This window comes from Antechinus flavipes, chromosome 1, assembly GCF_016432865.1.
Source record: "Antechinus flavipes isolate AdamAnt ecotype Samford, QLD, Australia chromosome 1, AdamAnt_v2, whole genome shotgun sequence".
Taxonomy (NCBI): Eukaryota; Metazoa; Chordata; class Mammalia; order Dasyuromorphia; family Dasyuridae; genus Antechinus; species Antechinus flavipes.
In genome coordinates this window covers 578,494,986-578,512,197 of record NC_067398.1, presented here as the reverse complement: position 1 = coordinate 578,512,197, position 17,212 = coordinate 578,494,986, and the positions used below count along the sequence as shown (strand labels likewise).

The window sequence follows — 17,212 nt, the reverse complement described above, 5'->3', positions numbered from 1 at the left end:
TCCTCATCTATAGAATAGACTGGAGAAGGAAATGGCAAACTATTCTAGTATCTTTGCCAAGAAAACTCCAAATGGGATCACAAAGAATTGAATATGTTTGAAACAACTCAACAACAACAAAGCTTTTTCACTAACTTGTATTCTAAATCATAATAAAATAGGTTTTCTTCCCACAACAATCTTTACTCAGACAATTCTTACTTGTTGGTTATTTTGCAAAAGCAAACCAGACTCTAACATTTTACAAAGTCAAAGAATTGAGATCATCTAATGTAGTGGTATCAAACTCCAATACAAAAAGAGACTACTAAACTATGTATAAGGATCCCAGCAGGTGACAAGTGACTTAGTTATAAAATTTAATATCACTTATGATTTATTTTTCTGTATTTGATTAAACATTTCTTAGTTATATTTTAATCTAGTTCAGGAGGCTTTTAGGAGTGTTGTGCATCATTTGACACCTCTCCTTAAATGAGAAATGAACCAAAGCCACATGTTTTGCAAACTCTGTTTTGAAAGAGCATTCTACAACAATTCCACAGATTTATAGGACCTGGAAGTACCTGGAGCTTGATAATAGGCTCCAAATTTTCCTAAAGTCATGTTTTCAGGAATCCTCAAAGCGATCTCTATTATGTGACAGAAAATACCCACTTCATATTTCCAGAAATTTTACCAGACTTCTCCAATATGGAAAATACAATTATCAGGGACAGAGGGATCAAATTCCAATTTTTTAAATAGCAATTATAATCCAGCTTTTCTTTTCTTCCTCCTACAGCTTTAACTTGCTCATATCAAACAGTTTCATGAATCAAGTAATTCAGATATTTGAAAAGAATTGAAATCAGATATTCAGAAAAGAATAAGCTATCTCAAGAGAGGGTATCCCATCAATAGAGAGCTTCCAGTGAGAATGGATAATTTGGTGAATGGGAATATTCAGAATCACAGAATCCAATTCATTTTCAAATAGAAATCCCTTATATGAGATCTCCAATGAAGACCACCCATTCTCTGCTTAAAGACCCCATAGGCACACAAAACATTTTAGGATAGCACTAAATGTCTAAGCTTTTGGTGATCAAACAGAATGAGTTAATACTCCTTGCTTATCAAAATTACTCAAATATTTGAACACAGTAGCTACAGTATCAATCCTAAATGCTCTTTCTCAAGTTAAACACTGCTCATCTGGCACAATATCAAAGTCCCTCCCTATTCTGGTAATACTCTGGATGTTCCAACTTAATGATATTCTTCCTAAAATATAGCAACTAGAAGTGAATAAAATACTCCAGAAATAGTTTTCCCCAAGGCAAAGAACAACTTGATAATCAACTTCCCAAACCTTGACACACTATTCCCCTTAATGCATCCTAAGACTTTGCTTTTTTTGGCCAAAATAAGCACATTGTTGACTCACTTTAGGTTTCCTATGAATTAAAATCTCTAGATATTTTAAATAAATGGCTATCTACGTATTCCTTATCCAACCTGTGACGCTAATTCTTTGAACCAATGAGTAGAATTTTACACTTTTAAATTTCATCTTATTCGCTATTTGGTTGAATGTTCTGGTCAGTTGAGATTTTTTTTTTTGGCCTACTGATAATCAGATAATATGTTGAAATTCTCTTCCCAGCTTTGTTTTATCTACATATACCTTTATCTAAATCATTTCTAAAACATTAAGTGACTCAAAGCCATAAACAAAATTCTAAAATTCATCACTACATACCTTATTCCATCAAACCATTAATGACTATTCTTTGTGGATCGAAGCATAATATTTTCATCTTTTTGTTTTATTCTTGTGTTTCCCTCCCCTTTTGGTCTGATTTTTCTTACATAACATGACAAATATGGAAATATGTTCAAAAGAATTGCACAGATTTAATCTATATCAGATTTGTTGCTCTCTTGGGAAAGGGGAAATAAGGAGAAAAATTTAGAACACAAAATTTTACAAAAATGAGTGTTGAAAACTATCTTTGCATATATTTGGAAAAATAAAATACTATTTAAAAAACAATTTCACCCTAAAGATGAATTTTTTTTAAAAAAAGGACTATTCATAGGGTCTGAACATTAAACCAATACCAAAATACACCTAAGTATACTATTTGTCTAGCCTACATCTCTTCACTGTGTTCACAAGAGCAGTTCTGAGATACTCTGCCAAATGTTTTGCTAAAAACTAGATGAACTATACTTATTGTTCTGCATACTACATATCCTGCTCTTTGCTTTTTCTCTAGCTGTCCTCTTATCTCTACAATACTTTCTCTCCTTGCTTCTACTTCTGGCTTCCTTTAAAACTTGGCTCAATATAGAGAGAAAGAGAAGAACCAAGAGTGTTGTATACAATAACAACCTTTGTAACTATGAATGACTAAGCTATTCTGAAAAATATAAACATTGCAATCTATGATGAAAGACTTATGAAGGAAAATACTATCTTCCTCCAAAGAAAGAATTGTTATATGGAATTATGTATTTTGTGTGTATATTTGTATATATTTGAAGGCTAATGTGAAGTTGTGAAGTATTGGAACCCTTACAAAGTGTTAAGTCATTAGAGTTGATAGAGACAACAATTATCTAATTTAGCATGGTTCAGTATGATAGATCTGATCCTATGAGGAGATGTTATGGGCCAGAACTTGAAACAAGGTACTAAGTAGAACTGATAGAAACAATGCTTGTGTTCACACCTTTAGAGAGCTCATATAAGCAAGAAGCTCTTAGGACCAGATTGTACTCTGGGAGGAAACCCATAATCCCACTCTCAGAGAAGGAGAATAAATAGAGCGTCAGTGAGCCAGTTGAGTTAGTTCAGGAGAAGCCCTCTCTCAGAGGCGCAACCAGATTCATTCATCCCATCTCATAGCACCATGGTGGCTGGCCTCCTGTACTTCCCCCACTGAGACCAAGGCTGATCTGAAAGGCTCTCCAGAAAGCTGCCCAGCCCCAGGCAAGGAGACAAGACTTGGAAGGAGCACTCTGGGAGATTGAGAGCCAGAAGCCCTTTCTCGGAGGCAAGAGAGATTCATTCCATCTTCCACCTTTGTGCTGGCTGGAGGCTGAAGAAAGCAGAGGCAAAGGACAACTGCAAGAGCTCTTGGAGCCAAGCGGAAAGATAGGCCTCTAAGAAAAACTAACTGCGCTATTTTGGAAGGAGAAAATAAACGTTTGCATTTTACCAGCTGGCTGTATTTGAGATGATTATTACTTTTAATTGAAACTAAGATTGCCTCCAGAAAACCTCCCCAAGAAACCTGCTCCCAGAGAACCATTATATTTTAAAGAAGAGAACACCACAGGGAAGGAGTGAGAGAATTCAAAATGTTACAAACAAATAAAAATAAATATAAGATTTTTTTTCCTGAGACAGTTGGGGTTAAATGACCTGACTAGGATCACACAGGTAGGAAGTACTGTGTCTGAGGCTAGATTTGAACTCAAATCCTCCTGATTTCAGAGCTGGTGCTCTATCCACTGTACCACCTAGTTGCCCCAGATAATTTTTTAAAAAGACTCAGCTCATATCTTACTTTAAGTAGGATGTCTTTCATGATTGCCAACCAGTTAGTGCTTCCCCTTGAAGATTACCTCCCATTTATATTGTATATATCTGGTGTATGTGATTGTTTTCTTGAGAAATGGATATGAGCTCCTTCAAGATAGGATTTTCTTTTTGCTGTGCTTTGTATTCCCAGCATTTAGCAGTGTTTGTTATATAGTAAGCACTTAATAAATGCTTATTAACTGCCTTACCTTCCCGTGACTCACAAATCTAATTACTAACTCTTTAAAAAAAAAAAAGGAATAAAAAATGAAGCCATATTCTTGATGTTCTTGATGAAATCATGCTGACTCATAGTGAATAAACATTTGTTAAGTGCCTACTATAGTAACAGGTACTGTGTTAATCTTTGAAGATATAAAAAAAGGCAAAAGAGATCTCCCTGCCCAAAAAAGCTCACACTTTAATGGAGAAGACAATATGAAAAACATGTAGAAGCACCCAAGGGATAAATGGGATAAATTGGAGATAATGAACAAATATAAGGCAGTTGGGGGTAGAATAATGCCCTTGATGAAATCATGCTTGTTCTTTGTGATTGCCACTCTTCTACATGTTCACGATACTTCACTTTAATAGCCTAAAATGTTGTCAAGAATCAAACTCACTGGCCAAGAATTCGTACATTCCATGCAATCTGCTTTTACTGGTCCTTCTTCAATCCTACACACCTTGCCCTTTCACCATGATTTGAAGTGATTTAGAAATCACATTTGCCTATTTTTTCAGTACCTAGAAGACAGTTCATTTTAATCTTGACTTGAACTCAAGGCAGCTAGTTACTCTCTTACCACCTCTCCACTTACTTTTTTTTTTTCCTTTCTAGTACTAAGATCCTTTTTGTAAAAAGAGAAAAGAGAGATAACATAAAAGATGAATAACTTTTCCTTTTCTACCATCATCAACATCAGTCTATATCCCATATATCAGGGGTCCTCAAACTTTTTAAATTGGGGGCCAGTTCACTGTCCCTCAAACTGTTGGAGGGCTGGACTACAGTAAAAACAAAAACTTTGTTTTGTGGCCTTTAAATAAAGAAACTTCATAGCCCTGGGTGAGGGGGATAATCATCCTCAGCTGCCACATCTGGCCCACAGCCATAGTTTGAGGACCGCTGCCATATATCAATCTCATACCTTATTTGGCTCTCTTTAAAAAAGTTCATTTTGAATTCTGGTGCTCCTACTAATATGCTTAGAAGATAATGCTGAGCTTTTGGAATTGTTGTCTATAACCTGCCCTTGATTCCATCTGCTAACAGGGGCCTAACTAGATGACTTTTGAAGTTCCTTCCAATTCTAGGATGTTATGATTAAGGTTCATCTGACTAAAGTCTTCTTAGTATCTAATAAGCATTTTTCAGTAACAAGGACAACCAAAAACAAGGTCCTGATTAATGAATTTTTAATCAAGCAACCCAATTGTGCCAGGGAGAGAAAATGATAAAATAATTCATATTTCCATTACATTTTAATGTTTTACTATGTACTTTCCTAATGAAAAAATCCCCTAAGCAAATATATCCTCATTTTATTGATGAGGAAATTAAGACAATTAGATAAAGTGAGTTGCCCAGATTCATAAAGCTAGTATCAGAGCCAGGATCCAAAACCAGGTCTTCAGACTCTGAAGTCCAACATTTTTTCTATAAAACTAATCTAATTTCATTAGGTTATTTCTGCAACAAATCTCTAGACTTTCTGATCTCAAATTTTTCACACAAGATTCCTATTTCTTTTAGAGAATAGATTTAAGGTTAGAAAAAGTTTTGAAAAACATGGACAATCTTCCCTTTTCTATCAATTTTAGATATAAAGAAATATTTTAAAATGCACCATTACCAGAAAGAGAACCCTAGTACTGATCAACATATAGAAGAATACAGAAATCTTGAAACATAAACAATTGTTACTCCATCAAAATACCTCCACACATAATCCTAAAAAGTAAAGAATTCTACACTACAATTACTAATGTTGATGATGAGTAACAGTGTATACCATGGTACAGTAGCCACAGAACCAAATTCCCACTACTGACACATTCAGCCTGCATAACCCTGGATGAATCAGTTAAAACTCTCAGTGTTCTTAGCAACTCTCTAGGACTCTTAAGATGCAGAAAAGGTTTTGATCTTCATTGATAGAAGGAATTCCCTAAAACAATCAAATCACAAGGTCAGTCCTTATCCCTGTCATTAAAAGAAGTTTACATTTATAAAGCACTTTAATACTGTAAACCATAAAGTTTTAGAAGTTTGCATGCCATTTTCACAGTAGCATTGTGAGATACAAAGGAGCAGTATTATTCTAATTTTCAGAAGAAAAAACTGAGGCTCAGAAATATTAAATTATTTACTCAAAGCTCCATGGCTAGTAAATGGCAGAATCAAGATGCTAACCTAGATTTTCTGATTCTAAATACAATGCTATTTTTCTTATACTATAACTTCCCTTGAATTACAACATAATTATAATCAATCTTCTCTAGCATTTTCCTTCCTGTTCCTTTTACTCTCAAACCCCTAACCCAATTTAGACCCAACTGACTTATAGAAGACTTATATTGTATCTTTGATGTTTGTATTGTATCTTTGATGCTTGAGCTTTGTGAGAATAGTTTCTAGCATTTTTATTCTTATTTAAATTGTCACATCACATATCCTTACCTTCTTTTCTGAGGATGGTCTAACTGCTGGGGCCCTTAAATACAAACCCATTCTTTGGGCAGTGTCCTTGCCTGGTCATTTGTGTGTACAACTCCATTCTCTGCTGCATACTAGAATGCAAGTTGAAACAGATAGGATCAAAAAAAGGACAATTTGTCATCACTGGATGTCCAGGACTCCACCTCCACCAGCATAACAATTTCCTCAACCTTAGTTAAAGGACATTGAGAGCCTTGGAAATTTAAATACAGTGGCTGGATCAGTCATTCCAAATCAGTGTTTAATCAGAGTCTGGAAGATAAAAGCTTCCAAATGAAGCTATTTTACTGAAAATTATCCAAGATCTGTCCTTGAAAAATACTTTCAAAAAATTTTCTAAGGATGAATGATATTTTTCACTGACGTTGATCAAGAAGTTCCCTTCATCAAATGAACAAAATAAGGCACAATGGGACTAATAGCATCTCAAAGGCAGTTCTTCTGCTGTAATAGTTCTCAAAGTGTGATCTGCAGACTCCTAAGTGTCCCAGAGACCCTTCAGGAGAGCTGAAGTGTCAAAATATACTTCTTAACAATACTAAGATATAATTTGCCTATGAAAACATTATTCTTTTCCATCTATATATTTATGTCAAGCCAGTTTTCCTTCATATATTTTAAACAAAGTAATATATTGAAATAGATTGAATGCAGAAGCAGATGAGAATCTAGCTATCATCTATTAAGCCAAACTATAGAGATCTATTAAAAAAAAAAAAAGGTAAACAATGCCACTCTTTACTTTTTTTAATTGTGGAAGATTGTATTCATTAAAAGCATGTTATTTATATTAACATGAAAAACAATTATTTTTAACAATCAATATATTAAAATTTATCACTTTTAATTATGAATACTATAAATGTCAATGAGATATTACCCACATAAACAAAACATCTTTAAATTCCTTAATAATTTTCAAGAGTGTAAAGGGTTCCTGAAATCAAAAATAGTGATCGTCTCTTTGTTGTAGAAGGATAGCTGTAAGGCATCTAACATGAACAATTAAACTTTGATGATTACTTGATGCCAAACACATGTGTCTTAAGTGAAAGGACATCCTATTAAATGACTTATCTTTAGAGAAGTGAGGAAATTTAAAGAGCATAGGCAACATTAACCTTACTTCCTAAAGGGAAAAAAATTTTTGTCTGGCTAGAATGTTTATCAAAAGATTGTGATTAAATGTTACAGCTTCTTTGAAAAAAGAATAGAGACAGCCCTGGCCTATACAAATATAAAGCAAATATTGACAAGGAAGAAAATGACAAAGAATTTAAAAAGATATGTACGTTATAGGGCAAGAGGTGAAGAAACCAGAATCTACAAGTTCATTTCAATGCCAAAGTGATAATCATATCCACCATAAGAATGTCTAGAACCAAGACATGTTTCTTCAAGGTCAAGAACACTTTCAAGTCATTATATTAAGAGAAATAAATAAGTAGGGAAATAGAGAAAAGCAACAGGATTCATTCACTGTATCCATCACTTCCTACTTATTATGGGAAAATTCAGTCTGCTCCCAGAAAGTTGATGATACAATTTTAGAGTAATAAAGTAATAAGTGAGGTTTTTTTTTTTTTTTTTTTTTTTTTTGGCTTACTAATCCAGCAAATACCAAGCACTTGAAAAGCACGCAGAAGAATATGGCTTCACTTAAGAGTGCCAGTTAGTTCTACTACAACTTTATGCAATAAGCAAAAAATTGCCTAGAATTCTATCCAAAACAAATTCAAGGAGAAAATCTTGCAGATTATTACCATACTTGTATAATACATAATCTTCTAGTCACAATTCCAGATCACATAATAGTCTTTGGAAAATCTCCTTTTCCTGAAAATCTTGTATGAGACTAAAACTTTTTCCTTCAAATGGAATGAAACTCATTGGTAAAGGCACTATTCACTCTGATACACCTAAAAGTCCTTCCATCCCATGAATTCAAAAGCGAAAAATCACCAACTCTTTAGGAATTCCTGAATTTAGCCAGCTAGCTGGGCTGATCCTCAAGAAGAAATAAAATATGTAACCTTATTGTCAGCTTTTTCTAAACTGATCATTAGTTCACAATCCCCCAGAACAATTTTTAGAAAGCTAGAATCATCTCCACAGCATAAAGCAATGTAGTAGATATGATTTTTAAAAAATGATTAATTTATTGTTTGTTTAGCCTCCAACTCTGTTTTGAATTCAATTTAAGATTTGATTAACAATCCTATCCTGCAAATTAATTAGGAAAATAATTAAAACAACTATTCCAAACCTGAAAGTATTCTAATCTAGACTTCAGGAATCAAGGAAATATTAATAGTAATCAAAATGCTCCTATAAAGAAGCTCAGACATTTATCATTGATTCTTATTTGTCCTTCTTTCTTGAAAATAACTTCAGGGAAGTGATGCCATGACATGCAAGCGAGTTGGATTTAAATGAGGGTGGGCTATACAAAATCACCATACTCACTTTTCCCTCCAGAGTGATGTGGGCCCAGTAGCCAGAAATAGATCAGGAAGATGGGAGATGGCCCTGGATGTAGTAGGAGATCTTGGCTTTTTTAAGCTAAGATCTTTAAGAAGTCTCAGTTTGACTGAGGCAACAGCCATTCAGTGATTAAAAATTGATAAGATTTGAGTAAATAATGGTCTCTTTTACCTCATCAATAAGAAAAAGCCAATCTCAGATTGGCCAAAACAGAAACAATTGCTATTTACATTCACTCTGAGTCAATCAGGGCCAAATAATGAACAACTGGGATTTGACCTGGGAAAGAAAGAAAGGTTCTGTTGCCCACCAGTCCAGTATATTCAGGACCCACTGGGGCAGGTCTACTCACAGAGGTTTTTCTTTGTCCTTCATTTTCAAAGAGAATGATGACATTAGGAAGGTGATGCTGTGCTATTCAAATGAGTTGGATTTAAGTAAGAGTGATCTGAGTCCAGTGGCAAGATATAGATCAGGATGACTGAAGATGGACCTCAACATTTTCCTAATAAGCCCAAGTAGCACTTCCTATGAAGGATGATCACCAATTTAACTTTCAAATTAGAAAGTATTTGTTATTTACTCCTCCAACCAATTTTTATCAGAGAACTTGATTTTCATTAGGGGAAATTACAAACCCAAGGAAATTTTTCTTGTCAACATCTCCATTTGTATGCAAATCTTCTTCAAGTCTAGAAATTAATGTCATCAGCTAAAGTGATATATGCTAGGCAGCAAGGTAGCACTGTGAATTCTGTGTCAAGACTGAAGTTACAAAGATTTATTTTCATGAGTTCAAATCTGGCTTTGGACAAGTATTACCTGTGTGAATCTGGGCAAATCACTTAATTATGTTTGTCTCAGTTTCCCATCTATGAGATGGGCTGGGGAAGGAAATGGCAAACCATTCCAGTATCTTTGTCAAGAAAATCTCCAAAAAGGTCACAAAAAGTGGGATACAATTGAAATGCTTAAAAAGATATTGCTTGTGAGCTTGTACCATTTAAGTATATAGTTCTCTAATACATCAACTTTGTTCTGCTTCCATAGGCACAAGTTAGATTTCAATAAATTAGAATCCTAGTTTCCTGAAACAGGCCTGAACTCCTAGTTGCTCCTCTCTAATTAAAGTGACACAAGTTATTGGCACAGTCAGAGAATGATACAGCTTGAAAGAATTTGAGAAATCATTTAGTCTAGAAGAATCAACTAGTCTTCCTTAATTGGAAGTCAAGAACTTACTCTCTTAAAAAAAACTAATTATCTTTCCATATAATTTATTCCCTTTATCATTCACAATAAAAACATTCTGAGAAGAGATTCATGACAATCCCCCCCCTCCAAATAAAAAAAATTGATCTTGTCTAGTCCTCTTGTTTTATATGTAGGGAAAAAAACATCTCAGTATCAGCTGGTGCTTATTCATACAATAAGGCATGACCTCTTTGTGTCAAAGTACTTTTGCCCATATGCCAATTATTATGCACTGGTATGCTATAGGCAGTAAACACTAAAACTGACACGACTCATTTTCATTCATTTCACAATGCTTCATGATTCATGGATGTTGAAATTAAAATATCATTCCAACTAATCTCAGTAAGTCCTGGTGTTAGAGATCCTCTTTATTAAAAGTCAGGAAAGAGAGGGTGAAATCAAATTGGTGGAAAAAAGGCAGTGACTCATCTGAGCTTTCCTCCAAACTTCTCCAAACATCTCTCTAGCACACCAGCGCTTGCAGTCCAAATGGAGGAGGTCCCCTACTCACAGTTCCAGGGCAGAAAAAAAAAATGCTTGTGTTTACTCACAGATCAGAATAGTAGTAAACTCCTTTGATGTTACCAACTTGGAAGAACTGAAAACTTACAGGTCCCTAGAAGTAGTTCTGACACAACACTCTTGAAATTTGGGTTCAAGTGCACCCTCCAACTTGAAGCAAAGCCCTACTATATAACAGAGTCCAAAAAGTAATAAATAGGAAAAAAGAGCCAACAATGGGAAAAAAATCTAACCATAGAAAGATATTATGATGACAATGAAAATCAAAAGACAAATTCAGAAGAAGACAGCAAAATCAAAGCTTCAGTATCCAAAGCCTTTAAAAAAAATTGGCCTCAGGACAGGGACAAGTTCAAAAAAAGTTTTGAATATTAAATAACAGAGGTAAATGAAAAAATCAGGAAGAGAAATGAATGATGGAAGGAAATCATAAAAAAGAATTAACAGCTTGATAAAGGAGATGCAAAAAATACTGAACAAAATAACAACTTAAAAAAACCAAAATAGGCCATATGGGAAAAGAGATACAAAAATTCTTTTAAGAAAAAAACTTTTTAAAAATTAGAATTGAGCAAATAAAGTTAATAACTTCATGAGAAATCAAGAAGTAAAACTGGAAGGGGATGGGAGAAGAAGGGGAAAATCTGAAACACAAGGCCATGCCAGGGTCAGTGTTGAAAAATTATCTGTGCATGTTTTGAAAATAAAAAGCTTAAAAAAAAAAGAAATAAAACAAAATCAAAAGAATGAAAAAAAACAACTACATGAACTATCTCATTGGACAAACAACTGATTTGGAAAATAGATCTAGGAGAGATGATTTAAAAGTTACTGGACTCCTTGAAAGTCATGAACAGCAACAATAAAAAAAAGAGTCTAGACATTATCTTTCAAGAAATTATCAATTACTTGATATTCTAGAACCATAGGGTAAAATAGAAATTGAAGGAATCCACTGATTAGTTTCTGAAAGGGATCTCAAAATGAAAACTTTCAGGAATATTATAGTCAAATTTTAGAACTCCCGGGTCAAAAAGAGAATACTGCAAGCAAGCAGAAATAAACAATTCAGATATCATGACGTCACAGTCAGGATAACACAAGATTTAGCAACTTCTACATTAAAGAATTGGAGAGAGTTTGGAATACGATATTCCAGAGGGCAATGCAGCTAGAATTACAACGAGGAATCACCTATCCAGCAAAACTGGGTATAATCCTTAGGGGGAAAAAATTAATATTCATGAAATAGAGGACTTTCAAGTATTCTTTATGAGAAGACTAGAGTTAGAGAAACTGATCTGTTCATATTCCTACATGGGAAGATGATACTTGTAACTCATAAAAACTTTCTTATTATTAGGGCAATGAGAAGGAGTATAGATAAATGGCACAGGTATAAGTTGAATATTAAGGGATGATGTCAAAAAAAAATTAAGACATGATAAAGAGAAATGTATTAGGAGAAAGGGAAAGGAAGGGGTGGAATGGAGTAAATTATCACACATAAAAGATTTGGCTCAAAGAGAAATTAACATACAAACTCAATTGGGTATAGAAATGTCTCCTACCTTACCAGACAGTGGGGGAGGGGCAGGGGCATAATAGAAAGGGGAGCAGATTGGATAGGAAGTAGTCAGAAGTAAAACATTTTTGAGGAGAGACAGGGTAAAAGGAGAGAATAAAAAAAGTAAGAGGGATAGGATGGAGGGAAATACATTTAACAATCATAACTGTGGGAAAAAAATTGAAACATTTCTCTGGTAAACATTTCATTTCTCAAATATATAGAGAATTGAATCAAATTTATTAAAAAAAAAAAAAAAAAAAGGAGCCATTTCCCAATTGGTAAATGATCAAGAGACATGAACAGTTTTCATATAAAGTAATCAAAGAAATCTACATCTTTATAAGAAGCTGCTCTAAATTGCTATTGATTGGAGGAAAGAAAATTGAAATAGTTCTGAGGTATTATCTCATACCCATGAGATTGGCTAATAGGACAGAAAAGGAGAAAGATCAGAACTGGTAGAGTGTGGAAAAAATGAGACATTAATGCACTACTAGTAGAATTATAAACTGATTCAACCACTCTTTAGAGCAATTTGGAATTATGACCAAAGGGCTCTAAAACCTTTTGACATAGCAGTGCCACTACTCGGTCTCTGTTCAAAAATAGATTAAAAAGTTTTACATTTGTGGAAATAATTACAGCAGCTCTTTTTTGATGGCAAGGAGTTGGAAACTGGGAAGATGCCCATTCTTTGAGAAATGGCTGAACAAATTGTGCCATGTGATTATGATCTAATTCTATCATGCAGTAAGAAACGATGAACAGGATGCTTTCAGAAAAACCTGGTAAAGTCAAGGAAACTCCCTTTGTCAAAACAAGTCAGCCTCTTCTCTGAAGCTTGGAATCTAGAGAGCTTTAAGGTTAAAGGGCTTGTTGAAGATCACACAATAAGCATCATATGTGTGTATATACATTCACATAACATATATAGATATAGACAAAGTCACAAACACATACATAATTATGTCTAATGGTAAGCATCAGGGTGAAGGAAGAACTTTCCATGATAACTTTATTATCTATTTAAATGAAATATCAAATTATTCATAATTGATTTGCAGTTTCATGTGCAATCATCTTTTTTTTTTTTTATCTTACTATATCATGGAAAGGCTCATTTTATTCCACAAATTAAAAATAAAATTAAGAAAAAAAAAAAGAAAAAAGAAAAACCTGGTAAGACTTCCACAAACTTCAAACTGTGCATTCTCTTTGATCTAGCAGTGTTTTTATTGGGCTTATACCCCAAAGAGATACCAAAGAAGGGAAAGGGACCTGTATGTGCCAAAATGTTTGTAGCAGCCCTGTTTGTAGTGGCTAGAAGCTGGAAAATGAATGGATGCCCATCAATTGGAGAATGGCTGGGTAAATTGTGATATATGAATGTTATGGAATATTATTGTTCTGTAAGGAATGACCAATAGGATGAATACAGAGAGTCTTGGAGAGACTTACATGAACTGATGCTAAGTGAAATGAGCAGAACCAGGAGATTATTATATACCTCAACAACGATACTGTTTGAGGATGTATTCTGATGGAAGTGGATCTTTTCAATAAAGAGAGCTAATTCAGTTTCAATTGATCAAAGATGGGCAGAAGCAGCTACACTCAAAGAAAGAACACTGGGAGATGAATATAAACTGCTTGCATTTTTGTTTTTTTTCCCGGATTATTTATACCTTCTGAATTCAATTCTCCCTGTGCAACAAGAAAACTGTTTGGTTCTGCACACATATATTGTATCTAGGATATACTGTAACCTATTCAACATGTAAAGGACTGCTTGCCATCTGGGGGAGGGGGTGAAGAGAGGGAAAGGAAAAATCGGCACAGAAGCGAGTGCAAGGGACAATGTTGTAAAAAATTACCCTGGCATGGGTTCTATCAATAAAAAGTTATTAAAAAAAAAAAAGACTTCCACAAACTTCCACAAAGTGAACTATACAGTGTACAAAGTAACAGCAATATTGAGACACAATTATTTGTGAATGACTTGGCTATTGTCGGCAATACAATTATCCAGGAAAACTCTGAAGAACTTATGACAAAAAATGCTATTCTCATCCCCAAAGAACTAATGGAGTCTGAATACTGGTAGAAACACACTTTTCTTTAACTTTATTTTTCTTGATTTTTTTTTGGAGAGAGGAGTTGTGTTTTCTTTCATAACATGAGTAATATGGAAATGTTTTGCATGACTATCCATATATAATCTATATTGAATTGCTTGCTTTCTTAATGAGGAGCTTAGAAAGGGAGAGAATTTGTAACAGTAAAATGAATAATAAAAATTATTCTTATGTGCCACTGGGTGATGATATGAATAGACAATTTTCAGATAAAGAAATTAAAGCCATCTATAGTCATATGAAAAAATATTCACTTTTGATGAGAGAAATACAAGTGAAAACAACTCTGAGGTACCATCTCACACCTATCAGACTGGCTAAGTTGATAGGAAAAGATAATGACAAATGCCAGAGGTAATGTGAGAAAATTGGGACACTAATGTTATTGTTGGTGAGTTGTGAAATGACCCAGCCATTCTGGAGAGCAATTTGGAACCAAGCCTAAAGGACTACCAAACTGTGCATACCCTTTGATCCACCAGTGCCACTACTGGGTCTGTATCCCAAAGAAATCATAAAAGAGGAAGAGGACCCACATGTGCAAAAATGCTTGTAGCAAATTTTTTTGTGGTGGCAAAGAACTGGAAAATGAGTAAATGCCCATCAATTGGGGAATGGCTGAATAAATTATGGTATATGAAAGTAATAGAATATTATTGTTCTATAAAAAATGATGAATAGACTGATTGTAGAAAAGCTTGACAAGATTTACATAAATTGATACTGAGTAAAACAAGCAGAACCAGGAAAACATCGTACACAGCAACACAAAGATCAATTATGACAGATTTAGTACTTCTGAGCAGTTCAGTGACCCATGGCAAGTCCAATAAACTTTGGATGAAAAATCCAAATTTAATATAATATATTATATATTAATATATAATATAAGGACTATAGATTAGTCGAACTAATTTGAAAAGCTGTTTTGAAAAAGCGGCAAAGAGCAAAGAAAGAGCTTGATCTCTACACCCGAGAGAAATGGATGCTTTATTATCAAGAGTAAAATGCTCATTGACTTTAAAGAAAGCAAGAGAATTTGCTTTCTATTATATGACTGATACAATATGCCATTCTGGCATTTCCATCTCCCATGCCTAGAATGTTCTCTCTCATCTTCATTTTCTAGTTTTCCTGGTTCAAGTTCCAATTAAAATCCCATCTTCTAGTGCTTCTCTTGTGTGTATTTTGTTGTCTCTAGTAGAATTTTGAGCTCCTTGAGGATTGGAGATGTCTTGTGTATCCTTTTTACATCTCCAGCACTTATCACAGTACCTGGCACATAATAGACATTTAACAAATGCTTACTGATTGATCGCCAGTCAGGAAATTCTCTATACTGATGAGTTAACTCAAGTAGCAAATGGCATGAAGAGAGACTTTAAAAGCAGAGGCAAAAGTTGACAGGTAAGAAAACTGTTGAAAATGAATATCAATATGCCAAAATAAGTAAATAAATAAATGAAACAACTGTTACTAAATGCTGGCATAATCAGGAATTCTAAACCTTATCAAAAAGGCTTTCCAAGGAGTATCCCAGATTGTCAAAATCAATTTATTGATTCCAATAGTAACCACCATGCTAAAGGGAAGAGGGTTTTTGATTATGGATTACCTAGAATGGCCTCAGACTGGTTTTTGCATACTAACTTAATAGGATACTGCTTTTGCAAGCAAGGAAATGACAGTGAACTTGAGCACATTTTCTTTACAGTTAAATTAGTTCTATAGAAAACAATCTGACTCCTCTTAAGATTCTAAAGAGCCTTTGCACATACAACAAAGAAAAGAACATGACACAGATTAAGAGCAGTGACAAAATAGGACATTTACGTGGAACACCAAAGCCCCCATTTTTTAAAACAAGTACACTATAAAAACAGGACATGCATACTTAGTCTTCAATGATATTTAACCATTGTTCTTTGATTGGGTAAAGACTTTGGTTGTATATTTAATGTGTGCCTAATAGATTTAAATTTTAAAAAGAGCAACAACAACCAACACCCATTCTTGCTTCTGATCATATTTTTAGGCAAATTAACTTAAGAGGGGCACTGAGGATTCTGTTTTTACTTAAAGCTACTGATCTGGTAATCTTGGAAGAAGTTAAGAATTTCCTTACCAGGCCAAGCTCTGCATCTTGACCACAATTGCCATGCCGTGGAAGGACATTAGCAACTGTGGGAAAATAGCCAATACTACTAGGTGAACCCGGGAGACTAGAGGAAGAAAAAATAGCGTGAACCAAAAGAAACAGATGACAGTGCTTCATAATATGTATTCAGCAAATTAAGAAAAAATAAGTTTTTCCAGGCCACTCCATTTGCTTTCAAATAGATGTACTGCTCACTGATATGAAATCAAAGAAAGAAAGGTAGGCAGTTCAACAAAAAGTAAATCTATTGTTTCCTCCTCAATATCATATTCCTTTTTAGCGATTCTTATAAAAGAAAATAAAGTCTCCCAGTTCCTTAACCACAGAACACTATCCCCAAAGTCCAGCCTTCTGGCTAACTTCCATTAATCCAAGCCTTTTATTTCTAATAACACCCATAAAGGCAAATGATAACTAAATAAGTCAGTTGAGGTTGACACAACCTGAATATTAAGACATGAATTTCAATCAACGGTAGTGTTTTTACTTTCTGAAATTCTATAGGGAACCATCTGAAGGGATGATTGATGAAAAATACCCTTCAGGGCTAGTTTTGCAAGATGAGATCCCATAACTCATTCTGCCCACTCCTGCAATATGACATTGTTTTGCTTTTTAAAGTAGGGCATAGCTAAACTACCGTCAAATTATCCTGAGATAATATAGTTATCAAATGTCTCCATCTGATGTTTCTCTAGTAACCACCTCCAAAGAGTTCAAAGCACATTAATTACTGAGTTTTGTTTATTTTATATTGACCTCAGTTGGTTATAACAAAATGTTCAAA

The 17,212-nt window shown here is 34.2% G+C and overlaps 1 protein-coding gene across 3 annotated transcripts in view; it reads right to left on the bottom strand.

The window, feature by feature from the left end:
• The window catches only part of ESRP1 (epithelial splicing regulatory protein 1), a 100,545-nt gene that overhangs the window by 13,230 nt on the left and 70,103 nt on the right, over positions 1 to 17,212 (bottom strand). For 2 of the 3 annotated variants that reach the window (XM_051970869.1, XM_051970870.1), the window contains exon 14: positions 6,261 to 6,370. The exons of the other annotated variant lie outside the window; for it this stretch is intronic. In XM_051970869.1, coding sequence (XP_051826829.1) covers positions 6,280 to 6,370 — 91 coding nt within the window. In that variant the 3' untranslated portion in view covers positions 6,261 to 6,279. The remainder of the gene's footprint in view (positions 1 to 6,260; positions 6,371 to 17,212) is intronic. 3 annotated transcript variants of the gene reach the window in all.